Genomic DNA, 20,041 nt, shown 5'->3' on the forward strand with positions numbered 1-20,041 from the left:
GGGACACATGCGCGCTCGCGTGTGGCCGGAGCCACTGCTCCTCTGCCTGCTTGCCTTCACTCAGAATGCAAGCGTTCTCGCTGTCTCGCTCCACCTCTAGACGTGAATGCGCGCTCACTCCACACTGCAGAAGAGTTCGTTTAGCTCTGAGAATATCTAGTGAATGTACAGTGGACGTTTGTGCAGAAATAACTGCTGCAGCTCCTCCAGACCAACAGAGGTTTTCCGTGTCTTGTGAAGTGACGGGGCTCCGCAGCGAGAAACGTTATCAGCGGTGCTGAAGCGGGAAGAGAAACGTTACCGTCTCTGACCGGGTGCCAGTGTCTCCCTGCGGGCGCGCTTGGAGACGATAACGTTTCTCTTCCTGCTTCAGCCAGCAGGAAAAGCCAACACTAGGATCAGCACTGATTCATGGAGAGACCTTCGTCTTGTCAGCTAACATTACTGCCAAGCAGGTGAAATACAGAGTGATATTGTGGTTTTAGCTGACGTGTGTCACCTCACTGTTTTGAGCAATGCTCGTTCATGTCTATTTAGAGCGAGCAAGCGCGAGCCCGACGCTGACTTTCGTTGACTTCACAGCCACAGGTGTCGCTGTTAACAAGCAATTCTGAAAGTTACAAATAGTCCCTTTAAAAAAATAAAAGAGTATAAATTAGGGCTGTCAAAGGTAACGCAATTATGCATCAACACCAATTTGTTTTAATGCCAGTAGTTTTTTTTTTAACGCAACCGTAGTCTAGCTTTAAGGCTAGAGTGAAGATAGTAGTATCATATGAAACTAGATAATCTAAGGAATCCATTGGTACCAACAATGTCATGCTAGCTTGTCGCGAAGAAGGCTAAATAATGCTCCAAACTTGCGTTAAATTATGGCAAGGAAAAACTGGCGTGGCCATTTTCAAAGGGTTCCCTTTGACGCCCACTTTATGATAATCACATGCAGTTTGGGGCAAGTCATAGTCAAGTCAGCACACTGACAGCTGTTGTTGCCTGTTGGGCTGCAGTTTGACAAGTAAGGGACAGTCTGATACTGTTTCCTACAGCCAAAGTAGAATTGTATACATACAAAGAGGGGTGTACTGGACAGAAACATGTACAAAACAAGTGGCTTGGATAATGTTAAAAAAAATAGCAACAGAGAGTTGCATTTTGACACCACAGTTTCAAAGTTTGCCCAGGCCATTTTCCTTTGTTTAAAAGAATAAGGAAGAATGACATTATTCATAGCATTTCATTACATTTAGACACAACCACTTTGGCAGGCGAACAGCATGGGCTTACTATCAAATAACCAGCACAGCCAACAAGCGGTGATTACACCAACATTTCCCCCCTGAAATGTTGCCTCCTTGCCAGGGCGAGAAGCACGCGGAAACCGGATTAAAAACAAACAAAAACATTTGTCAATAAAATATTTCTCTGAAAGTGATATGAATTGTTTTAGGAGCAGCTATCGTAGGTGTTATGTGTATTTTTTGCCCTGCCTTATGTTATCCTGTATCACTCAGAGGTGAGGGATCTGATATGATTCATAGTTTTACTCAGGCTTGAGTTTGTTAATGGGGTCAAACCATACCATAGTTCAATCCTTTATTCAAACAACTTAAATATAATTAGTTGTGGTAATGTGTGCTGACAGTAACTGCATACAAGGTAATTTCTTACAAATTATATCATCTTAAAATAATGTGTCTTAACTGAAGAAAGGCTTTTGTGTAGCACTTGAAGCAGTTCAGCGTATTTGATGAAGTTGATGTTCTTGCAATTTTTGGGGTTGTTTCCACACAGTTGAGTACACTTATTATAAGTCGCTTTGGATAAAAGCATCATGCCAAATGCCTTCAAATCTAATTCAACATGTTATATAAGTATATTTGTAATCATATTTTAGTAAGAAGTAATCTTTATTTGTTCGCAAGAAGTTCTGCTAGAAGAGTTGAAGTAGCAGATGAGCGCAGAGCAAAGTAGAAATGATTTAAATTCATTCATCAGTGAGTGAGAAGAGAGCGTCTCGTGCTGAAAAGAGACACTCGAAGCTAGTTTTTGTGCAGAGTATGACCCGACTATGTTGCTATACTCAATTAATACTGAAAAAATGATGTAAGGGATCCATAATAGTATAGGTAAGGGTATTTTTTAAATTATTTTACAAAACCTTTGTTTGTTATGAAAACTTGATTATAGTTGAGAAATAGCCATATTATTAAAAGAAACAAAAGTGACTTACCTCTCATGATGTGTCGCACTACTTTGACGGAGCCTCCTCTTAGGTTGAGAATCTGATGGACCCTCTGCTGCAGCTACATGCAGAGAAAAAGATCATACTGTAAAATTAAAATTCATGTAATTATTATTATTATTGTTATTGCTAAGAAATCAGTATATATATATATCTTTGGTGTTTGTTTGTGGAATTATTTGGTCAACATCGTAATTACCATGTAATTTCAGAATGAAATACAAGCATGATGGGTCCTCCCTAATGTTGACTTTTGTAAAGGGACAGTCTTTAAGTGCTAGCAGCTGATGGCGAACGTTAAAATGAAAGAGAGACTACACAGCTATGATGTGAACAATCAGTAGCACACCACAGAAGTTGACAGCGCGTCCTCTAGCAACGCTTGTTCTCAAACACCTGAACTGTTTACTATAAAGGAATTTAAAACAGGGCCACAAACTATAGTGGTTATTCCCTAAAAAGCAGTAAATGAGAAATGATATGCTGCAGACTGTTAAGCAGCAGTTTTATGTGGTTGGTTCTGTTATATTTCTTTTTCTCATTACATCCCGACAGCAATCATTAAATCAAATGCTCTGACAAAAAAAAGAAAAAAATACGGTGTCTGTGGCAGGACTGTAATAATCCCGTTCAATCGTTCCATTTGGGCCAAATGTAATGATTAATGATTGCCTGTCTACCTACCCCCTGTCTGTGTGCACTAATTGTGCGTCACCGGAGTCTTCCACTAGCTGCTAGCTTGACAGCTGTGAGTACTAACAAAAACCATGTTTGTTATTTACATTCATAATGATAATTTTGGGGGAGTGGCTTTGAAGGGAGGCCTGAAGGGACAGACTGTCAGCGTTGCCGACTCGGCGACTTTCTTTCTCTAGATTTAGGGACTTTTAAAGCTGGTGCTGCTGGCTACTTTCATTGGAAAAGAGTTCTGGGCTGGGTTTCTCAGTTGGATACTTTTTCAAATCTAGCGTACACTTTTCTCAAGATTACCAACCCTAGCTTTAACAATAATGCACCTTTGTGTGTACATGTGTGTACCTGTGATATCCCAGAGTTGCTGATCTCCACCATAATGTAGCAGATCAACTGAAGGACGAACAGTCCGGCATCCAGGCGGCGAAGGTAGAACTCATCTTCCATGCCGTCATCTAGGATCTCCCCCCGACGAACCATCTCCTGCACACACACAAACACACAAAAAGGTAAACCACACACATAAAAAAAGAACATGTTTTTTATGCATGACGAGGTGAATGAATCACAATTTACTTTCTATTCTTCTCTGCGCCCTCGAAACAGATTCAACAAACACAGAAAAACCAGACACTAAGTTTAATTTAGGTGTTGTTTTTCAGCCTTTTTCTACAAATCCATTTTCTCCATCGAGCAGACACACAGATCAATTGATTTCACGGCTGAGCTGCAGAAAGCGGGGGCTCCGCTGCTGGAGCCTCGCACGCTCACACATGCATACGCGCTCTTGCATAGTTATCCATCTTAACAACCCTGTCAGTATGCCAATAACGCGGCGCTGCCAATAAGCACACAGCCCACATTAATCATCATTAGAGATTAAGAAGCAGACCTGAGGGGGGAAGAGGGGAGTCTGGAGCGTAAACCGTTGGAGTGCTACAGAAACACAGACAGTGTGGTAAATGTTTTGCTGTCAGACAGTTTCACCTCTATGCGTGGACCGCAGGAAGAAAGTTGAGGCCAGAAATAACTATTGCAGTGAGGAAAACAAAGCGAGTAAACTACGGCTGTCAACTTCTTTAACACATTCACGCAACTTGTGATTTTCAGGTTGTAGCGGGCTTGTAAAGCTAGAATGAAGATACTGGCATCATATGAAACTAGAACACCTAAGGAATCCATTGATACCAACCATGTCATACTAGCCTGTCACGAAGGAGGCTAAATGACAAGAATAAATAACAAAGGGGTCCCTTGACAGGCAGGTTGGCCATCTGTAAAATGATTGGATGGGCTTATTACAGTCCAGACTCTGGATTTTTCTTTTTCTCACAGCAATTTATATATTGATTGCTGTCGGGATGTAAAGAGAATTTCAACAAATATAACAAAAAATGCTTCTCAGATAAATTGCCTACCCTAGCTTTAAGGGATAACTTCAGTATTTTGGAACATATTTTCCCATGTTTTTGTGTCTAAGTGACTAATAGAGACAGCACTTTTTGAAACTGGTCTAGTATTGAGGTAGAACGCTGCAGCCGCTAAATGAGCTGTAATGTAATCCTTTGGGGCAACCTGGCACCGTCGGTTTACGTCCACTAAAAGTGCTTGGTTTTTGCCACTGACAGGCTCAGATTGTCATTATAAGTGTCTGGCAACATTATGGAAAGGACCCTACAGAGAAATTAACCCCTTTTCTCACCTTTCGCTTCCTGTTTGTCATTGTGTCATGTGACTTGTTTGACGGAAGAGTGAGAGTTGAGAGAGGAGTGCCACGGGAACATCGCTGTTGTCAGAGTTTGTTGTGTTGGACTACAGAAAGCGTAGCTTAGTGCTATCTAAAAGATGTTCAATGTCATGGCTGAATATTTAGCTGATTTCAACAATGTGGAGGCAACATGACATTTCACAACGAGGCTTCTCTGAGAGACACACACAATAACAAACGGGAAGCGAAAGGTAAGAAAAAGGGTTAATTTCTCTGTAGGGTCCTTTCCATAATGTTGTCAGACACTTCTAATAACAATATGAGCCTGTCAGTGGCAAAAACAAACACTTTTAGTCGACGTAAACTGACGGTGCCAGGTTGCCCCAAAAGATTACATTACAGCTTGTTTAGCAGCTGGCGGCTGCAGCGTTCTCCCTCAATACTGGACCGGTTTCAAAAAGTGTTGTCTCCATTAGTCACTTAGACACAAATACATGGGAGAATAGGGTCCGGGTTGAAAAACACCAAAGTGATTCTTTAAGCTGTAACTTTTCATGGACAGTCCATGTCTTGGCTCTCTCTTAAAAATAATTTCATACAATTGTTAAATGGATTTTATGGAACAATTTATACATAAACTAAATGATTAACATTTCCCAATAGAATTCAACTAGTCAGTTTAGTTCAAAGAAAGAAACTGAGTACTTAGCTGACACATTTAACCTAGGTACTGAAAGTCTATCTTGTAAAATTTCATTATCAACAATATTTTATTCAGGCACTGAGGAATCTGTATCTATTGTAGTCTAGGAGAGGACGGCCCAACACGAAAAAAAAGCAAAACGCGCTACAGTATGTGACACAGTAAATCAAGAAAAAGGGCAACTCTTCAAAGCGTTCCTAATGAAAACAAATAGCTTTCAGCGTCGAGCTAAAGGGTACCACACATGACATTTACATCCCAATGATTTAATCTCAGAGAAAATTAAAGCTTTCAAAAGGCCTTGTCCTTAAAGATCAATTACACTGTAAAACCCAATTATAGCTGTGAAGTTCAGCTCATTAACACGCCTCAATCAAAGGGCAACTCCTGAGGACTACAGTACAAGACTATTCTGGGAAAACCATTTGAGCTGCAGGTTTGCAGAGACGGGATGCAAAACAACATATCCATTTTTTTGTGACATTGCATTCTGAAAGCGGGACGTTATCCCGCTTTAATGGTTTCATCCTGAGAGAAGAAAAAAGACGATACAACTTCAGAACAAAGCCCTACTGTGCAATGTCAACCGCTTATTAAAGATGCAAAACAATGCAGATAATTAAAAGGAGAACCGTTAATAAAGCCACTGCATGTAGGGCATTCTCCTCTGTGTCTCTCTGGGTAAAACACTGGCCCATAATTCTGTTTTATTACCAAGCGGAGAGTTATCACATTGTCAAATAGTCCCAACGCTTGGCCTTGTTGCTGTCAACTAGTGCCCATTAGAGATGCAAAAAAAAAACTTGAAACAAAGCTATTTGAATGTAAACTGTGTTTCCTCTTTCCTTTAAGGAAAAAAAAAGATTCTCAGTTTCCAGGACAACTCTGCTCATTATTCGGAGCCAATACACTAGCTTGCGGCAAGGATGCAATACACAGGATGTAGGCCTAAATGACTCATCGATAGGACACAATACATACATGTGACCCCCGAGGACGAGTGAAAAAGAGCACTGCATATGTATACACATGCTCTACTGTATGTGCAACACACACACCCTGTGTTTGTGTTTTCTCTCATTGGTTTCACACAGGAAGCAAGTCTATATTTCCTGTCGTCCTCATTATCGCTCATGGCCACCACTGCAAAAGCAGAGCTGGAGGCATTTTACCGAGAAGGCCTTGTGGGTAACTCAATTACTGTATATCCACATGTTTCCATTACAGCCGGCAGCATATCAGCTGCAGAGAGATGAGACTTTATCCTGACCATAAGAAACAATGTGGCTGCTGCTGCTTGGTCTATGTGTGGACTGGAGAGATTAGTGGAAATATAGTGTAATGAACTTCAGTAATCAGAAATAAATCCCTCAGCACAATCCCTGGTCTAGGAAATGGAGGTCTCAGGGAGTCCTTAATATGTGGAATGATGGAATGAGCTTAACTTATTGTAACTAACCCAATTGGTGTGATGCTGATCTTTAGTAAATTTACCTCCCACTAACCTGAGTCAACTGTATCACCATGCTTTGCCATCGAGAGTGAGGATAAATGGTTGAAATAGTTAGGAGAGGATAAACATTTTGTATAATGAGGCAAAGTTAATGGATAAAAAAGTTAAATAGTTAGCTAACCATAATGCATAAATGGCTGAAATAGTTATCTTAACCTAATGGATAAAAGATTGAAGTAGTTAGCTAAAATGAATGGATAAAAAAGTGAAATAGTGAGCTAATAGTAATGAATAAAAAGGTGAAATACTTAGCTAATCGTAATGCATAAATGGTTGAAATATTTTGCTTAACTTAAAGGGTAAATATTGAAATAGTTAATATTCAATATTAACTATATTGAAAAGAAATGGATGAAAAGGTGAAATACTTAGCTAATCGTAATGCATACATGGCTGAAATATTTAGCTTAACCTAAAGGGTACAAGATTGAAATAGTTAGCTAAAAGTAATGCAATAAATGGCTGAAATAGCTAGCTTAATCTAATGGATAAAAGATTGAAATAGTTAGCCAAAAGTAATGCATAAATTACTGAAATAGTTAGCTAAAATGAATGGATATAAAAAGGTGAAAACGTTAGCTAATAGCAATGGAAAAATGAATGGATAAATGGCTGAAATAGTTAGCTTAACCTAATGGATAAAAAGGTGAAATAGTTAGCTAATCGTAATGCATAAATGGCTGAAATAGTAACCTAATGGATACAAGATTGAAATTGTTAGCTAAAAGTAATGGATAAATGGTTGAAAGAGACAGTTTCTGCTACTCAACGTGGTAGTAGTCTGGATGCAAACTTGGCAAAACCAAACAAATCATCGATGATTCAATTACATGTAAAGAAAACGTAATACAACATATTTGGATAATGATAAGTGGTGTTGATGAAGGGGTTCATATCCGACAGAGATGCAGGTTACGTCAGACAAAAAAAGCCTGGGAACCACTGATCTAGAGACTACAAGAAATCCTTGTTTAATCAGTCTACCACACTTCAGCTACACATACTGTACGCTGCATGACTGAGGATTTAATTAGAAACCACAAGACGCTAACAGCTTCCACCTGGATTCACCTGGTTAACCTTCAGTAATACAGAAAAAAAAATCATGTTCCTCACGTCATGTTCCTCGCTATAATAATAAATCTTACTGCTGCTACCTTACACTACTGACTTCTAATAATATGCTGAATGCAAAATGTGTCAAGATTTGGATGTAAGGACCAAATTGGCATGATGTTTTTTTTTTTTTCATGTGACCCTGCAGTTCAGAAGCTCTGTTCAGTCTATTTAGTGCACAAAGAATCTGCCTTGGAAAATCGTGTTGTGGTCAAAATAACAGGAGGAGGAAGAGGAAAAAGTTGGGGATGGGGACACTCCTCCTCCTCCTTACTATCAACTTGGCAGGGACTAATATAGTCGTAAGTGCTTCGTCAGCTCTACCTCTAAAGGAGAGAGAATCTACCCCAAAACAGACCAAGAACATATTCGGTGTACAATTTTCAATGTCTATGGGGTGCAAGTGTGGCTTGTCAAGGCAAGAAAAGTCATGACATCTGCAACGGAAGATCAAAAGAAAGAAAGAAAATGACAGTTAAGCTTAAAGGTGTGACAGAAAATGTCATGCTAAGGCATGAGTGAACAGATATAGTTTTTCTTGCTGCTACTATCTGAATGAGATAGAAGGGCTGAAAGGCAGCAGAGCTAAAAGCTTAAGATGTAGAGCGCTCATCAGAAATTAACTGACAGGTGCAGGGGGTGTTAAGAGCTGGTCGTGAAATGCATTTCCTGTCTGAACTAAATAAATGTAGGCACCGATCAGAACTATAGCAAATCAGTGGTCAAGTCTTAGTTGATGTCTCCTCTTTTTCAGTGCTTTTGCACATACAGTACATTTGGATATCTGGAGTACCTACCATCCAAGTTAGTTTTTTTTGTGGGCTGCCTGGATCAGAAAACATGCGATTCAACGAGCCATTCACATTTGGCTCCCCTTCCTGTGTCACATGCGGGCTTCATCATGCTGTGTTCAGACCAAGAGCGAAGTGAATTTTCGCCTCGCTTTACTCGCGGGAGTTGGACTGCCGGTATCGTTTGTGTTCATTTGCGCTAGACGCGCCAGAGAGGAGAAGGAGCTCGTCTCCATGGATACCAACAACTTTTTTTTCCTGCCATCAACCATGGAAGAAATAACCGTTGTTGCTGCTTTGTACATGCTGTGGAAGTCCCAGATATGTCAGAAAAAGCAAACGCTGGCGTGTCTGGGTTCATAACATCACCCGGTGGCGAGCTGTATTCACATAAAGTGACATTGCACTGACTGTATCTAGAAAGCCACACATCGTTACTGCGGTACGGACCCAAAATAAAGACATTGTGCTGTGATTTAATTGCAATAAACAGATCAAAAGAATGCGGCATAATAATGACGATTTATAAAAAGTATGAATTCATGCTTTGTCAAGTCTGTCCGCAAGACGACAGGCAAACAACTTTTAAAATGCTTGTTTTCTGAATGGAGTTCCGATCGATCAGTGCCAGTGCCAGGCACAACCGTATGTGTGTAACTTCAGTAAGTTGCCGACAGACCGTGTGTGTGTTGTCGGTGGCGTTATAGCTGTGAACGTAGCTGTAGCAGACAGGGTGTGTACAGTTTATTTGTCGGTGAATAAATGCTACGAGGCTACTACAACTCCTCCACTCAAGCAAGCTATAGACGGGAGCCAACTTCCTGTATCCGTAACGCTGGCTCAGACTGTCTTACCGTGGGCTCTTAAGGTGGACCAGCTTTTCTCCTTCAATTGACGAGTTTTTCTCAGCTTTTTAATTAATTATTAACATTTATTTTAACCGTTTTAACTGATAGCGTTAATCGGTTAAAATGCTTAATGTCGGTTAACGGTTAATTATTAACATCCCTACTATGCGGGACATTTACTTTTGTAACCTTTGACACCTGCAATAACCCCTCCCTCTTAGCTACTCTCTAGCAATAAGTGGACTTGTCAACGTGAAAAAAGAAAGAAAAACATTTTCAAATAAGGTCTTAGTCAAGTCAATTGCTGCACCCTCCGGGGAGCTTCACCATAATAATGGAACTGAGAAAAGATGTTCAACGCACATGATGAATCAAGCCGGACCTTTGAATGTGTACGGGGGGAGGGAAGGTATTGAACAATGACAGGTGCATTAAATATTCATTATTGCGTGCGGTGGAGCCGGACATTTGGGTTATTAAAACCCGAGCCGACGCGGGCGGTGTGGCGGTATTCATTACGGCGGCGGAGTTTTGTCCACTCGCGAGTTTTGACATTGTGGCCAATATCTTTTGTGTGGCAGCTCGGTCCCTGTGGCAAACACCGGACAGAAGAAGCGGGAGAAAGAATAACGTGTTGAAAGGAGGGATTGGACAAGTCAATTACTGCAGCCCCGGGGGAGCCCGGCAGCCTGGCTACAGTACAGACAAAGTAATAAGCAGTGATTTTCAGTCTCAGTCCCTTTACTGTAACTCAGCCGCACGGTGAGCGTGTGTTTTTGTTTGTGCGACGGGATGTGTATGATTTATGGAAGAATGTGTGTTCGGTGCGAGCGTTGTTGCACATAGTTAGAAGCCATGTGCCTGTGTTTGTGCCTGCGTATGACATGCATGTAAGAACGCGTGTCTTTGAACAAGAACCTTTAGCTGGATGTGTGTTCATATGAGTTTGCTTTCCTGTGTGTGTGTGTGTGTGTGTGTGTGTGTGTGTGTGTGTGTGTGTGTGTGCGTGCGGCTGGTTGTTATTCCTGTGCTTTCTTTTCCGCTGGGATGCAGAATTAAAGTGATTTCTTTGTCAGCACTTTGCAAAAACCCACTGTGACTGTATTTGTGTGTGTGTGTGTGTGTGTGTGTGTGTGTGTGTGTAGGACGTAATGCTCTCTATGAGGCTTAAGCAAATACGAGGTTAGATATCCTCATTAAAAACAGAGATACAGAGGTTGATAATGAGGTAAACTTTTGGGGGGAAAAAAAGTGGAATTTTGTGAGAGCGCAAGGCAACATACTGATTTTAAAGTTATGATAATCTCGAAGAAAAAAAAGAGCAGCCCTGTGCTTTGGGGCGCACATCAATTAAGAGTTTGTTCACAAAGTGGGGCAGAGCAAGACAGCAGCGTTACCAAGAGGGAGGAGGTACTTGCTACCAAGAACACCGTTCAGTGTGTGCTGAACTCGGCTGGACGGTGGGAAACAGTTCGTCTGTGTTGAGACTCAAACAGCTTCCTGTTCCTGATCTTTGACAACAACAACAACAGACTAATAGGGCTGTCAAAGTTAACGCCAAATAACATGTTAACGCAAATTTGTTTTAATGCCACGAATTTCTTTAAACGCATTAACGCAAGTTGTGATTTTTAGGTTGTAGCGGGTTTTAGAGCTAGAGTGAAGATACTGGTATCATATGAAATTCACTCTAAGTTGTCACGAAGGAGACTAAATAACGCTCCAAACTCCCGCTAAATTTTGGCGAGGAAAAACTGGCATGACCATTTTCAAAGGCGTCCCCTTGACCTCTGACCTCAAGATAAGTGAATGAAAATGGGTTCTCTGGGTACCCACGAGTTTCCCCTTTACAGACATGCCCACTTTTTGATAATCACATGCAGTTTGGGGCAAGTCATAGTCAAGTCAGCACACTGACACACTGACAGCTGTTGTTGCCTGTTGGGCTGCAGTTTGCCATGTTATGATTTGAGCATATTTTTTATGCTAAATGCAGTACCTGAGGATTTCTGACAATATTTGTCATTGTTTTGTGTTGTTAAATGATTTCCAATAATACATATATACATACATTTGCATAAAGCAAGCATATTTGTCCACTCCCATGTTGATAAGAGTATTAAATAATTGACAAATCTCCCTTTAAGGTACATTTTGAAAATAAAAATGTGTGATTAATTTGCAATTAATCGCGATTAACTTGGACAATGATGCGATTGCATTCTTTCTAATAACCAGCAGGGGGCGACTCCTCTGGTTGCAAAAATAAGTCCCTATGTAGTATGAGGAAATGAGCCTACTTCTCACTTGATTTATTACCTCAGTAAACATTGTAAACATGAGTTTATGGTCTCAATCGCTAGTTTCAAGTCTTCTTCAATACAGCATGATGTTCATTTAGTAAATGATGGTCCTATTTAGAGTCATATAGACCATAAAGCAGGGGATGCTTGAGGGCGGGGCTACCTTGTGATTGGCAAGTCACTACTATGGCGACCTGTCAATCAGGATAAGGGTGTAGCAGCAATGCGTAACCCTCCCCAGCTCCACCCTCTCGTCCAAATACAGTCACTTCTAGCTCCAAAACAACAAGATGGCGACGGCAAAAAAATGCCAAAGAGAAAGAGAGTGTTTGCATTTATTCTTGGAAGACATTTAAGGAAACTAAATATATCACATCCAGGTGCAAAAACCAATTCCAAACTTAACACAGACTTGTGTTAAATGTCTACTGTCAGCTAAAGCCCATCTTTGCTACAGCCCAGTAGAGGAAACACACATTCTAACACACACACACACACACACTCACAGAACACGGCGAGCAAACTGGGTTCTTAGGTGCTAGGAAAGTGCACTCAGGCATTTTACAGTATTGAGGTCGGCCTCGGCCATGTTTTGCTGAGCTTCATCAATCTCCAAGAGCTGTTACCAACGAGCTGAGAGCAGGACGAAGGTTTGGGAAGGAAAAAAGGTGGAGAAAGAGAGGTGAAAGCAGTTGCATTAGAGGGGGAGGAATGATAGAAGAAATAGGAGAAAGAATAGGGAGTAGAAGGACAGAGACGGTGTGAAGGAGTGATGGAGGGAAGGAGGAGGGAGAAAGACAAAAGCGAGAGAGAAATGGAGGACGAGGGGAGACTGAATAGACGCAGAAAGAAGGTGTAAAAGAAGAAAAGGTGTAATTTAGCGGATCATAAGCAAGTAAAGGAAGCTGCGACACAAAGAAAGAGGATATGAAAATTAAGGATACCACATAGGGAGAGAGAAACACGACACTTAAGAGGAGGGAGGAGAAGTAATGAGAAGAAAAGAGGGATGCAAGAAAGAAGAGGAGAAGGGAGTCAAAATGAAGAAGGATGGAAAAGCAGCTTTAAGGGAGAGAAGGAGAGAATCAGAAGGATAGAAAGAGAGGAGAGATACCAAGGTGGGAGGAAAATAAGCAGCTTATTAAAAGGGACTGGGCTGGAGACAGGGAGGAAAAAGCAGCAGCAGCTCTTTTCTTTTGCTCTCCTCCTGAGAAATCTGTGGATAATATGTTGCAGAGGAAAAACATTTTGCTTACCGCCCCTTAAAAACAGGCTTAACTAGGGGGAAAGCAAAAGGCACGGCAGAGAGAGATAAAACACCGCTGCTGACGGCAGCCGAATGAGCCGAGGCCCCGGACAGAACCGGGCCGGCGTCTTTATCACCTTATTTAACATAACATGTGACATTCTGTGATCCGCTGACTTCCTGTATCATCTGGGTTGTTTTCTTTTAGTATTAGAGTTGTAACAGTAGGAATGAAAACTGCAGCCTTTTGCTCAATCCGTTGGGGGAAAGAAAGCCAATCTTTAGTGTGTTAACAGCAGCATCATTTTAGACCCAACACAACACTTTAAAAAAAAAAAGGAATCACTACACTGCAAAAAATATCCAGCAAAGAGTCTCGACTTGAAAACATTTCCTGAAACTACCTTAAAAATCAGGTCAATGTGAAACATTATCCGACCTAAAAAAAGATTTGATATAAGCAGTGAGACAGATAAGAGGGGCTTCATGAGATGACATAATCTGCCCTTAATTTCAGTTTAAGTTAATACAACATGGAGTCTTTAGGGATGAATTCTGCTTCTTTGCACCTGAAGGTCAGTAGGTTCACATGAGGATCCATCATTATTCTGCGTACTTAGATACTGTATAGTTTTTGCACTTCAGACTTAAGTAATTCAACAAAAGAAAAAAAATAATTCACCTATTTTCAAGGTTGGGTTAATTCGTCTTCTCCTGGAAGATGTTTGAAATATGAGTGTAATGGCCATACAGGCTTGCTAGCCGCTGTCTAAAAGGCCTTTACACACCGGGGGCGAGACGAAGAAACGACACAAAATGCGAAATACTTGCCTGCAAATATTATATGTGTAGGGCTTTTATTGTGGCGGGTAAGAACGGAAAAGGTGGATCTGGTCTGCGCTGCCTTTGTCAAGGTTGAAAGGAGTAATAATGTTTGCTGTCCTGGTTCGGACTATGGAGCCCCCGTGTTGTTGCAGCCGCAACTCAACCCATTCTGCACAACCTGATTGGTTGAAGCCTTACGACGCTTTTTTACCACGTAATATTCAGGTTCTTGTGTGAAAGTACTCATGACAAAAACAACAGTTCAAAAAAGGCTTCAGGCTGTAAAATGATGATGTTTAGCACAAAAGAGTATATATAGAGAGACTCGATAATAATGTGTTAAAGCAAATCATTTTTAATGCCACCATTTATTCTGTCGGGGCGCCGGTCTTGTGAGAATATACTGGCACCATATGAAACTACAAAACCTAAGGAATCCATTTGTACCAACCATTTTGGTATATAAAAAATGTTAGGGCTGTCAATCGATGAAAATATTTAATCACAATTAATCACACATTTTTTTATCTGTTCAAAATGTACCTCAAAGGGAGATTTGTCAAGTATTTAATACTCTTATATGGAACAGCAACAACATGGAGTGGGCAAATAAGCTGCTTTATACAAATGTATGTATATATTTATTATTGGAAATCAGTTACCAACTCAAAACAATGACAAATATTGTCCAGAAACCCTCACAGGTACTGCATGTAGCATGAAAAATATGCTCAAATCATAACATGGCAAACTGCAGCCCAACAGGCAACAACAGCTGTCAGCATGTCAGTGTGCTGACTTGACTATGACTTGCCCCAAACTGCATGTGATTATCATAAAGTGGGCATGTCTGTAAAGGTCAGAGGTCAAGGGACCCCTTTGGAAATGGCCATGCGAGTTTTTCCTCGCCACAATTTGGCGCAAGTTTGGAGTGTTATTTAGCCTCCTTAGCGATAAGCTAGTATGACATGGTTGGTACCAATGGATTCCTTAGATTCTATTTTCATACGATGCCAATATCTTAACTGCGGCTTGAAAATTAAGCCGACTACAACCTCCAAAAGATGAATTGCGTTAATGCTTTAAAGAAATTAGTGGGGCGCCATGATAGCTCAGTTGGTAGAGCGGGCGCCCATATAACAAGGCTGAGTTCTACTGGAACCGCGGCACCGGGTTCGAATCCGACCTGCATGTCGCCCCCTCTCTCTCTCTCCTTTTCTAAAAACTGTTCACTGTCCTATCAATAAAGGCTTCGAAATGCCCAAAAAAAATAATCTTAAAAAGAAATTAGTGGCTTTAAAACAAATTTGCATGAACGCATTATTATCGCGCTAACTTTGACAGCCCTAATATATATATATACATATATTAATGTCACAGTGCTAGCGGTTTGAGAGAGTTTGACATGTGGTGGATACAAATTTTAAATAGCCCTTTTTTAGTGTACAGGTATTTTATCACTTTCTACCTGGCTCACAGTACGGCTCTGAACTGCGGAAGGCCAACAGTGTGGCTTCAACGATAGCGGCACACGCAGACAAGGTTTCTTATCACCGGGGTATCACAAAGTCACGCTTTCGCCATCCCGGAGGAAGAGACGGGGGCGCGACAGAAGAAGAGACAGGGAGCGAGAAAAGGAGGGGGAAAAAAAGAGAGGAAGGGAGAGAAAATGTCAAACTGTCTGGCCTTTTCTTGGCAATCCCACCACAATGTCTGTCTGAGAAATTAATCTTCTGTCATCTTTAGATAGGAATCTCTCACACATATCTGTCTCCACCAACACCCTCCTCCCCCTCGTCATTCCCACTCAAATTCATTCTCTCTCCCCTTTTTCTATTCGTCCTTTTCCCCCTTATAAACCATCCACTTCTCTTCTTTTAACTGCACTGGTATTTATTGCATCTCCATCTGCATCATTTCTGGTTTTCCTCCCTTTCCGAGGACAGGATGCTCTTTCTCTCTTTCTCTCTTTCTCTCTTTCTCTCTTTCTCTCTCTCTCTCTCTCTCTCTTTGTTGAAGCCATTATCCCCTGCCTGGCTACTTATCTTCTATCTGTATCCCTCCATCGGTCCGTCTGGCCCACAGCTCAACACACTGACATGCACGTGCACACACACACACACACACACACACACACACACACACGCGTGCGGACAGCTCTAAAGGGCCCTCACATCACAGCTATCAAGCTTTCCATTCCTCTGTAAACTGTCATATTGTTATCAGCAGGACTTTAAGGGGATTTTTTTTTTTGGTCTCTTCCCTCATGGCTCTGGATGTGACACCGTGTGGAACTGCACATCTTATCTTCCATAAAGAGACGACCTTTTGATCACACATCCCAACCCTTTAGAACAGGGATTGTGTTTGATATCTCAACATCTCTAATGCAATTTGAATTTGTTTCAAATCTAGTTGGCGATAAAGAAAAAACAGGAATTTGGGATGGGATTGTCTGGAGTCTGTGTTTTCTGTCAGCAGACTATTCTAAATGGAAGGTTATCGTTTCAGCTATATTTGTTCCTCGGCAGGTTGATTTGAGGCTTTCAAAGAAACGGTTTGTGGAAAGATTAGACCCACGACGAGCTCTTAAAAGGAAAAAAATGACTTGTTTCCAGTACCATTTTCTGTTTAGAGTTTCATAATACTAGTGATCATTACATGTTTGCAGTCGAGTGAGAGTGTTATCACCTCGTTGTTACGCTGTTGTTTTAATGAAAAACTGCTTGCAAGACTGTATGACTCAATACTAGGCTAAATGACTTTAGTGGACATTTTCACACAGCGATGCAGAGAGGACCAGGACCACTCGCTAAAATGAATAAACATTATGATGATGATAACACTGACCAGTGTCTAGCGGAGTAGAATATCACCATATTTAAACCATTAAAGGTCTTTACACACTGGGGGGCGTTTTTTTTCATGTGATAAATTCGCAACTGCGAAAAAAGCGACGTCATTTTTTTTGGAGCGAGGCCGATTTTCTGACCTTTCGCACTTATTTCAAGCGTGTAACTAAAAACCCATTTAAAGACCCATTGACGTCCTGACGAGGGAACCGGAAGTGCTAAAATGCTAACTCATTTACAGGTTTTAGGACTCATTCCTGTAGCATTCTACAGAGTGTTGATTGCTGCATAAGTAAGGGATAATGTGCAGCGAGCGGGTTCATTGTTGTGAAAGAATCCCCGACAGGGCAGCTGCTGGACTCTCTGGTCTCTCATCGCCCTAAAGGGGATTCTTTCACAACAATGACCCGCTAGCTGTACATTATCCCGCTTATTACACGGCTACTTACTTAATAAATCAATATTTAGACACAAAAACGGTTCGCCATAGTCCGACATCAGAGCTGCGCCCATAGCAACGGTCTGTTATAAAGAAATTACAGACCGCAGAATGCCGTGATTGACCAATCAAAATCGAGTATTCAACACAGCCATGTAATAATACTGAATTAAAACATACGGTCAATGTGCTTGAGCCCCGCTACAATGTGCCTTCACATGTGCATTTTAGCCAGTCTGTTGTGCCTTCCCTGTTTGAACGAACACAAGCTGCAGTTCAGGAATTATAGGACTGCATTCTGCAATTACGTTTTAACCATTACTCCTCGGTGGACTTCCTCCTTGGTGGAGGTGTGAGAGCATCTTCTAGATGAGTATCTCGTAATCATTATGGTTTATTATGTTCACACTGATATAGGCTAATAAAAATAACATTCATTTTGTAAGTAAGTGAAAATATTAAACAATGATAGGCTAATTAGGCCTAAATAATTTGAAAGTCTGGACCCCAACAGTGTCTGCTTGGAAAGATTCTGGCCAAATGGTAGTTGCGAGACCCCTGCTGTAGAGCGTCACCACTCCAGACACAACTCCTTGATGGCATTTCATCAGAAGTCAACAAAGCAAAGCTGAAAACTTCAATGTTTCATGTGAATACATCCATCCAACAAGCTGCCTGATACAAAGCCAGAGCACACGAGACAACACAGACAGGAGGCCGAGAGGGTGGGAGGAAAGGAGGGAGAAGGAGAGATGCTTACGTGTTTCTCTCCTTCAATCCTCTTGTCAGCCTGTTGAACAGCCTCCAGGTACTTAAAATGCATCTCCATCAGTCGATCAACCTGAAGAGAGAATCAAACAGAGGCAGACAGAGAGAGAGAGGGAGAGGGAGAGAGAGAGAGAGAGAGAGTGAGAGGAAGCAACAACAAAATAAGAAAATATGAAAGAAGAGAGCACAAAGAAGAGACAGAACGGGAAGAGACTCGGAGGGCAAATATGGAAAAATACTATTTGGGATACATGTAAAAAATAATAATAATTGCATAAATGTGATGTAATAACTTAATAATATACATAAATGCATTGTCCACTCCAGATATGTTAGTATATTTGAGGTGCAATATTTCAGCCTTGTTCAAATGATGTCTTCATTTTCTTCACATTAACTGTTTGCTGCCAACCTCTTAGATTGTTACTGGGAGGGTTTATCAAGCGGGAAACAAAGAAAGGCAAACATATCATTCTTAACATTCTAATTTGTTGTATTAACACATAGTCAAAGACATGAAACATCCCCGTATAAAGAAAAACAAATAACCCGAGTGTGTGGATGATGGAAGTGAGACTCTGGGATGGCAGAGCGGTGAAGAAGAAGACGTCCACATTTACATTTGCATCAAAAAGTCACGCGTCCTATTAAAAAGGCCCTGAGCAACACACTGAATAATAGGAGACATTTTTTGCATGTGTGAGGGGAATTGTGGGAGTAACAGAAAAAGAAATTGCAGCTGAGATGTCAGGCTTCATATTTCAATCAATTTCTGGAGTTCTGTAACGTGTAGCAGAACGTATATACAGATATAATCACTTGATGAATTTATCTGGTGATTTGTTCCAGCCAAATGTCTCCTGATGTGTCATATGTCTTTAGAAACCTGCTTATATGAAGTAAGTTTCCTTGATAAACAGGCGCATGAAGAGAGTGAGGTTAACAAGTGCTAATTAACACTGAATGTAATAGTTTCAAAATTCTTGTTTTCTTTACCATCCATTTGATCATTACAGTCAAAGCATCCACTTTTGTGTCTTGCAAACATATAGGAAAATAAAAAAAGACAATGTCATGCTGATGATAAGGCCCTTAACAAAAACAATTAGTAGTATTTAAAGCAATTAATCAATGCTATCCACCTTATTCTCGGGGGTGTTGCTATAGAAATGATTGTGGGCGTAACTTCCGGTGAGGTAGCGGAAGCAGCAGTAAGCTAGTTAGTCCCATAGACTAACCATAGTGGTTAACCGCCAACGGCGCTTGTTAAATTTGCATTTCCTAAAATGTCATTGCGGAGCTGTGGTACGGTGTTCCGTACACTTTTCGCCCTTTAGCACCACGCCAGAGAGCCCTGTTGTTGAGAGCCAGACAAGCATGTTTGTGTGTTCATTCTCTGGGGGGAATATCCATTAGACAGTCTGCACTTTGACTGATGTCTTTTGGACCAAGAGTTTCTGAGAAAACTGGTGAAAAGTAAACGCCTCCACCTGTGTACAGAAGATCATTAAGCTTAATGGTGTTCCGTACAGAGCGCATAACATGATTTCAACGGCGATTAATGAAAATTTCAAATGTCAAAATGTTCAATTGATGTAATAGACGTTAACTTTATTCATCTTTTATTAAATAACGCCGCTGCAACATCAATATTGGGCGCAGGATTACGTGCAAACAGCGTCTGTGTTGACAGAGTTGCTGCTGCAGCGCCGAGCAGTCGGTGTGCACCATTGATGTTATAAATGCACATTTTGAAAGCATTTATTCAACAAAGGGTAATATATTTAACAACGTGTGATAGCATAATACTCATTTCATACAGACTACAGTACTGTGAGAAGCATAAATTAAGTTGAAATGTACATTTTTCGCTGCTCTATTCATCTCCCCTCTCAAGCTGCCGTGGGCGCACCTCGCAAACCGACTGAAATCTCACAGGAACAAATGGAATGAAAGAGGGGGAACTGAAGATGACACGCATATACATTTTATGC

At 41.0% G+C, this 20,041-nt stretch overlaps 1 protein-coding gene across 3 annotated transcripts in view; it reads right to left on the reverse strand.

Annotated features, from left to right (window-relative positions):
- Window positions 1-20,041, reverse strand: part of ctnnbl1 (catenin, beta like 1) — a 75,775-nt gene that overhangs the window by 9,667 nt on the left and 46,067 nt on the right. For all 3 annotated transcript variants that reach the window (XM_074642951.1, XM_074642950.1, XM_074642949.1), the window contains 3 exons: window positions 18,040-18,120; window positions 3,281-3,418; window positions 2,231-2,303 (listed from right to left, as the gene is read on the reverse strand). In XM_074642951.1, the coding sequence (XP_074499052.1) occupies window positions 2,231-2,303; window positions 3,281-3,418; window positions 18,040-18,120 (292 nt within the window). The remainder of the gene's footprint in view (window positions 1-2,230; window positions 2,304-3,280; window positions 3,419-18,039; window positions 18,121-20,041) is intronic.

This window comes from Sebastes fasciatus, chromosome 8 (genome assembly GCF_043250625.1).
Source record: "Sebastes fasciatus isolate fSebFas1 chromosome 8, fSebFas1.pri, whole genome shotgun sequence".
Classification (NCBI taxonomy): Eukaryota; Metazoa; Chordata; class Actinopteri; order Perciformes; family Sebastidae; genus Sebastes; species Sebastes fasciatus.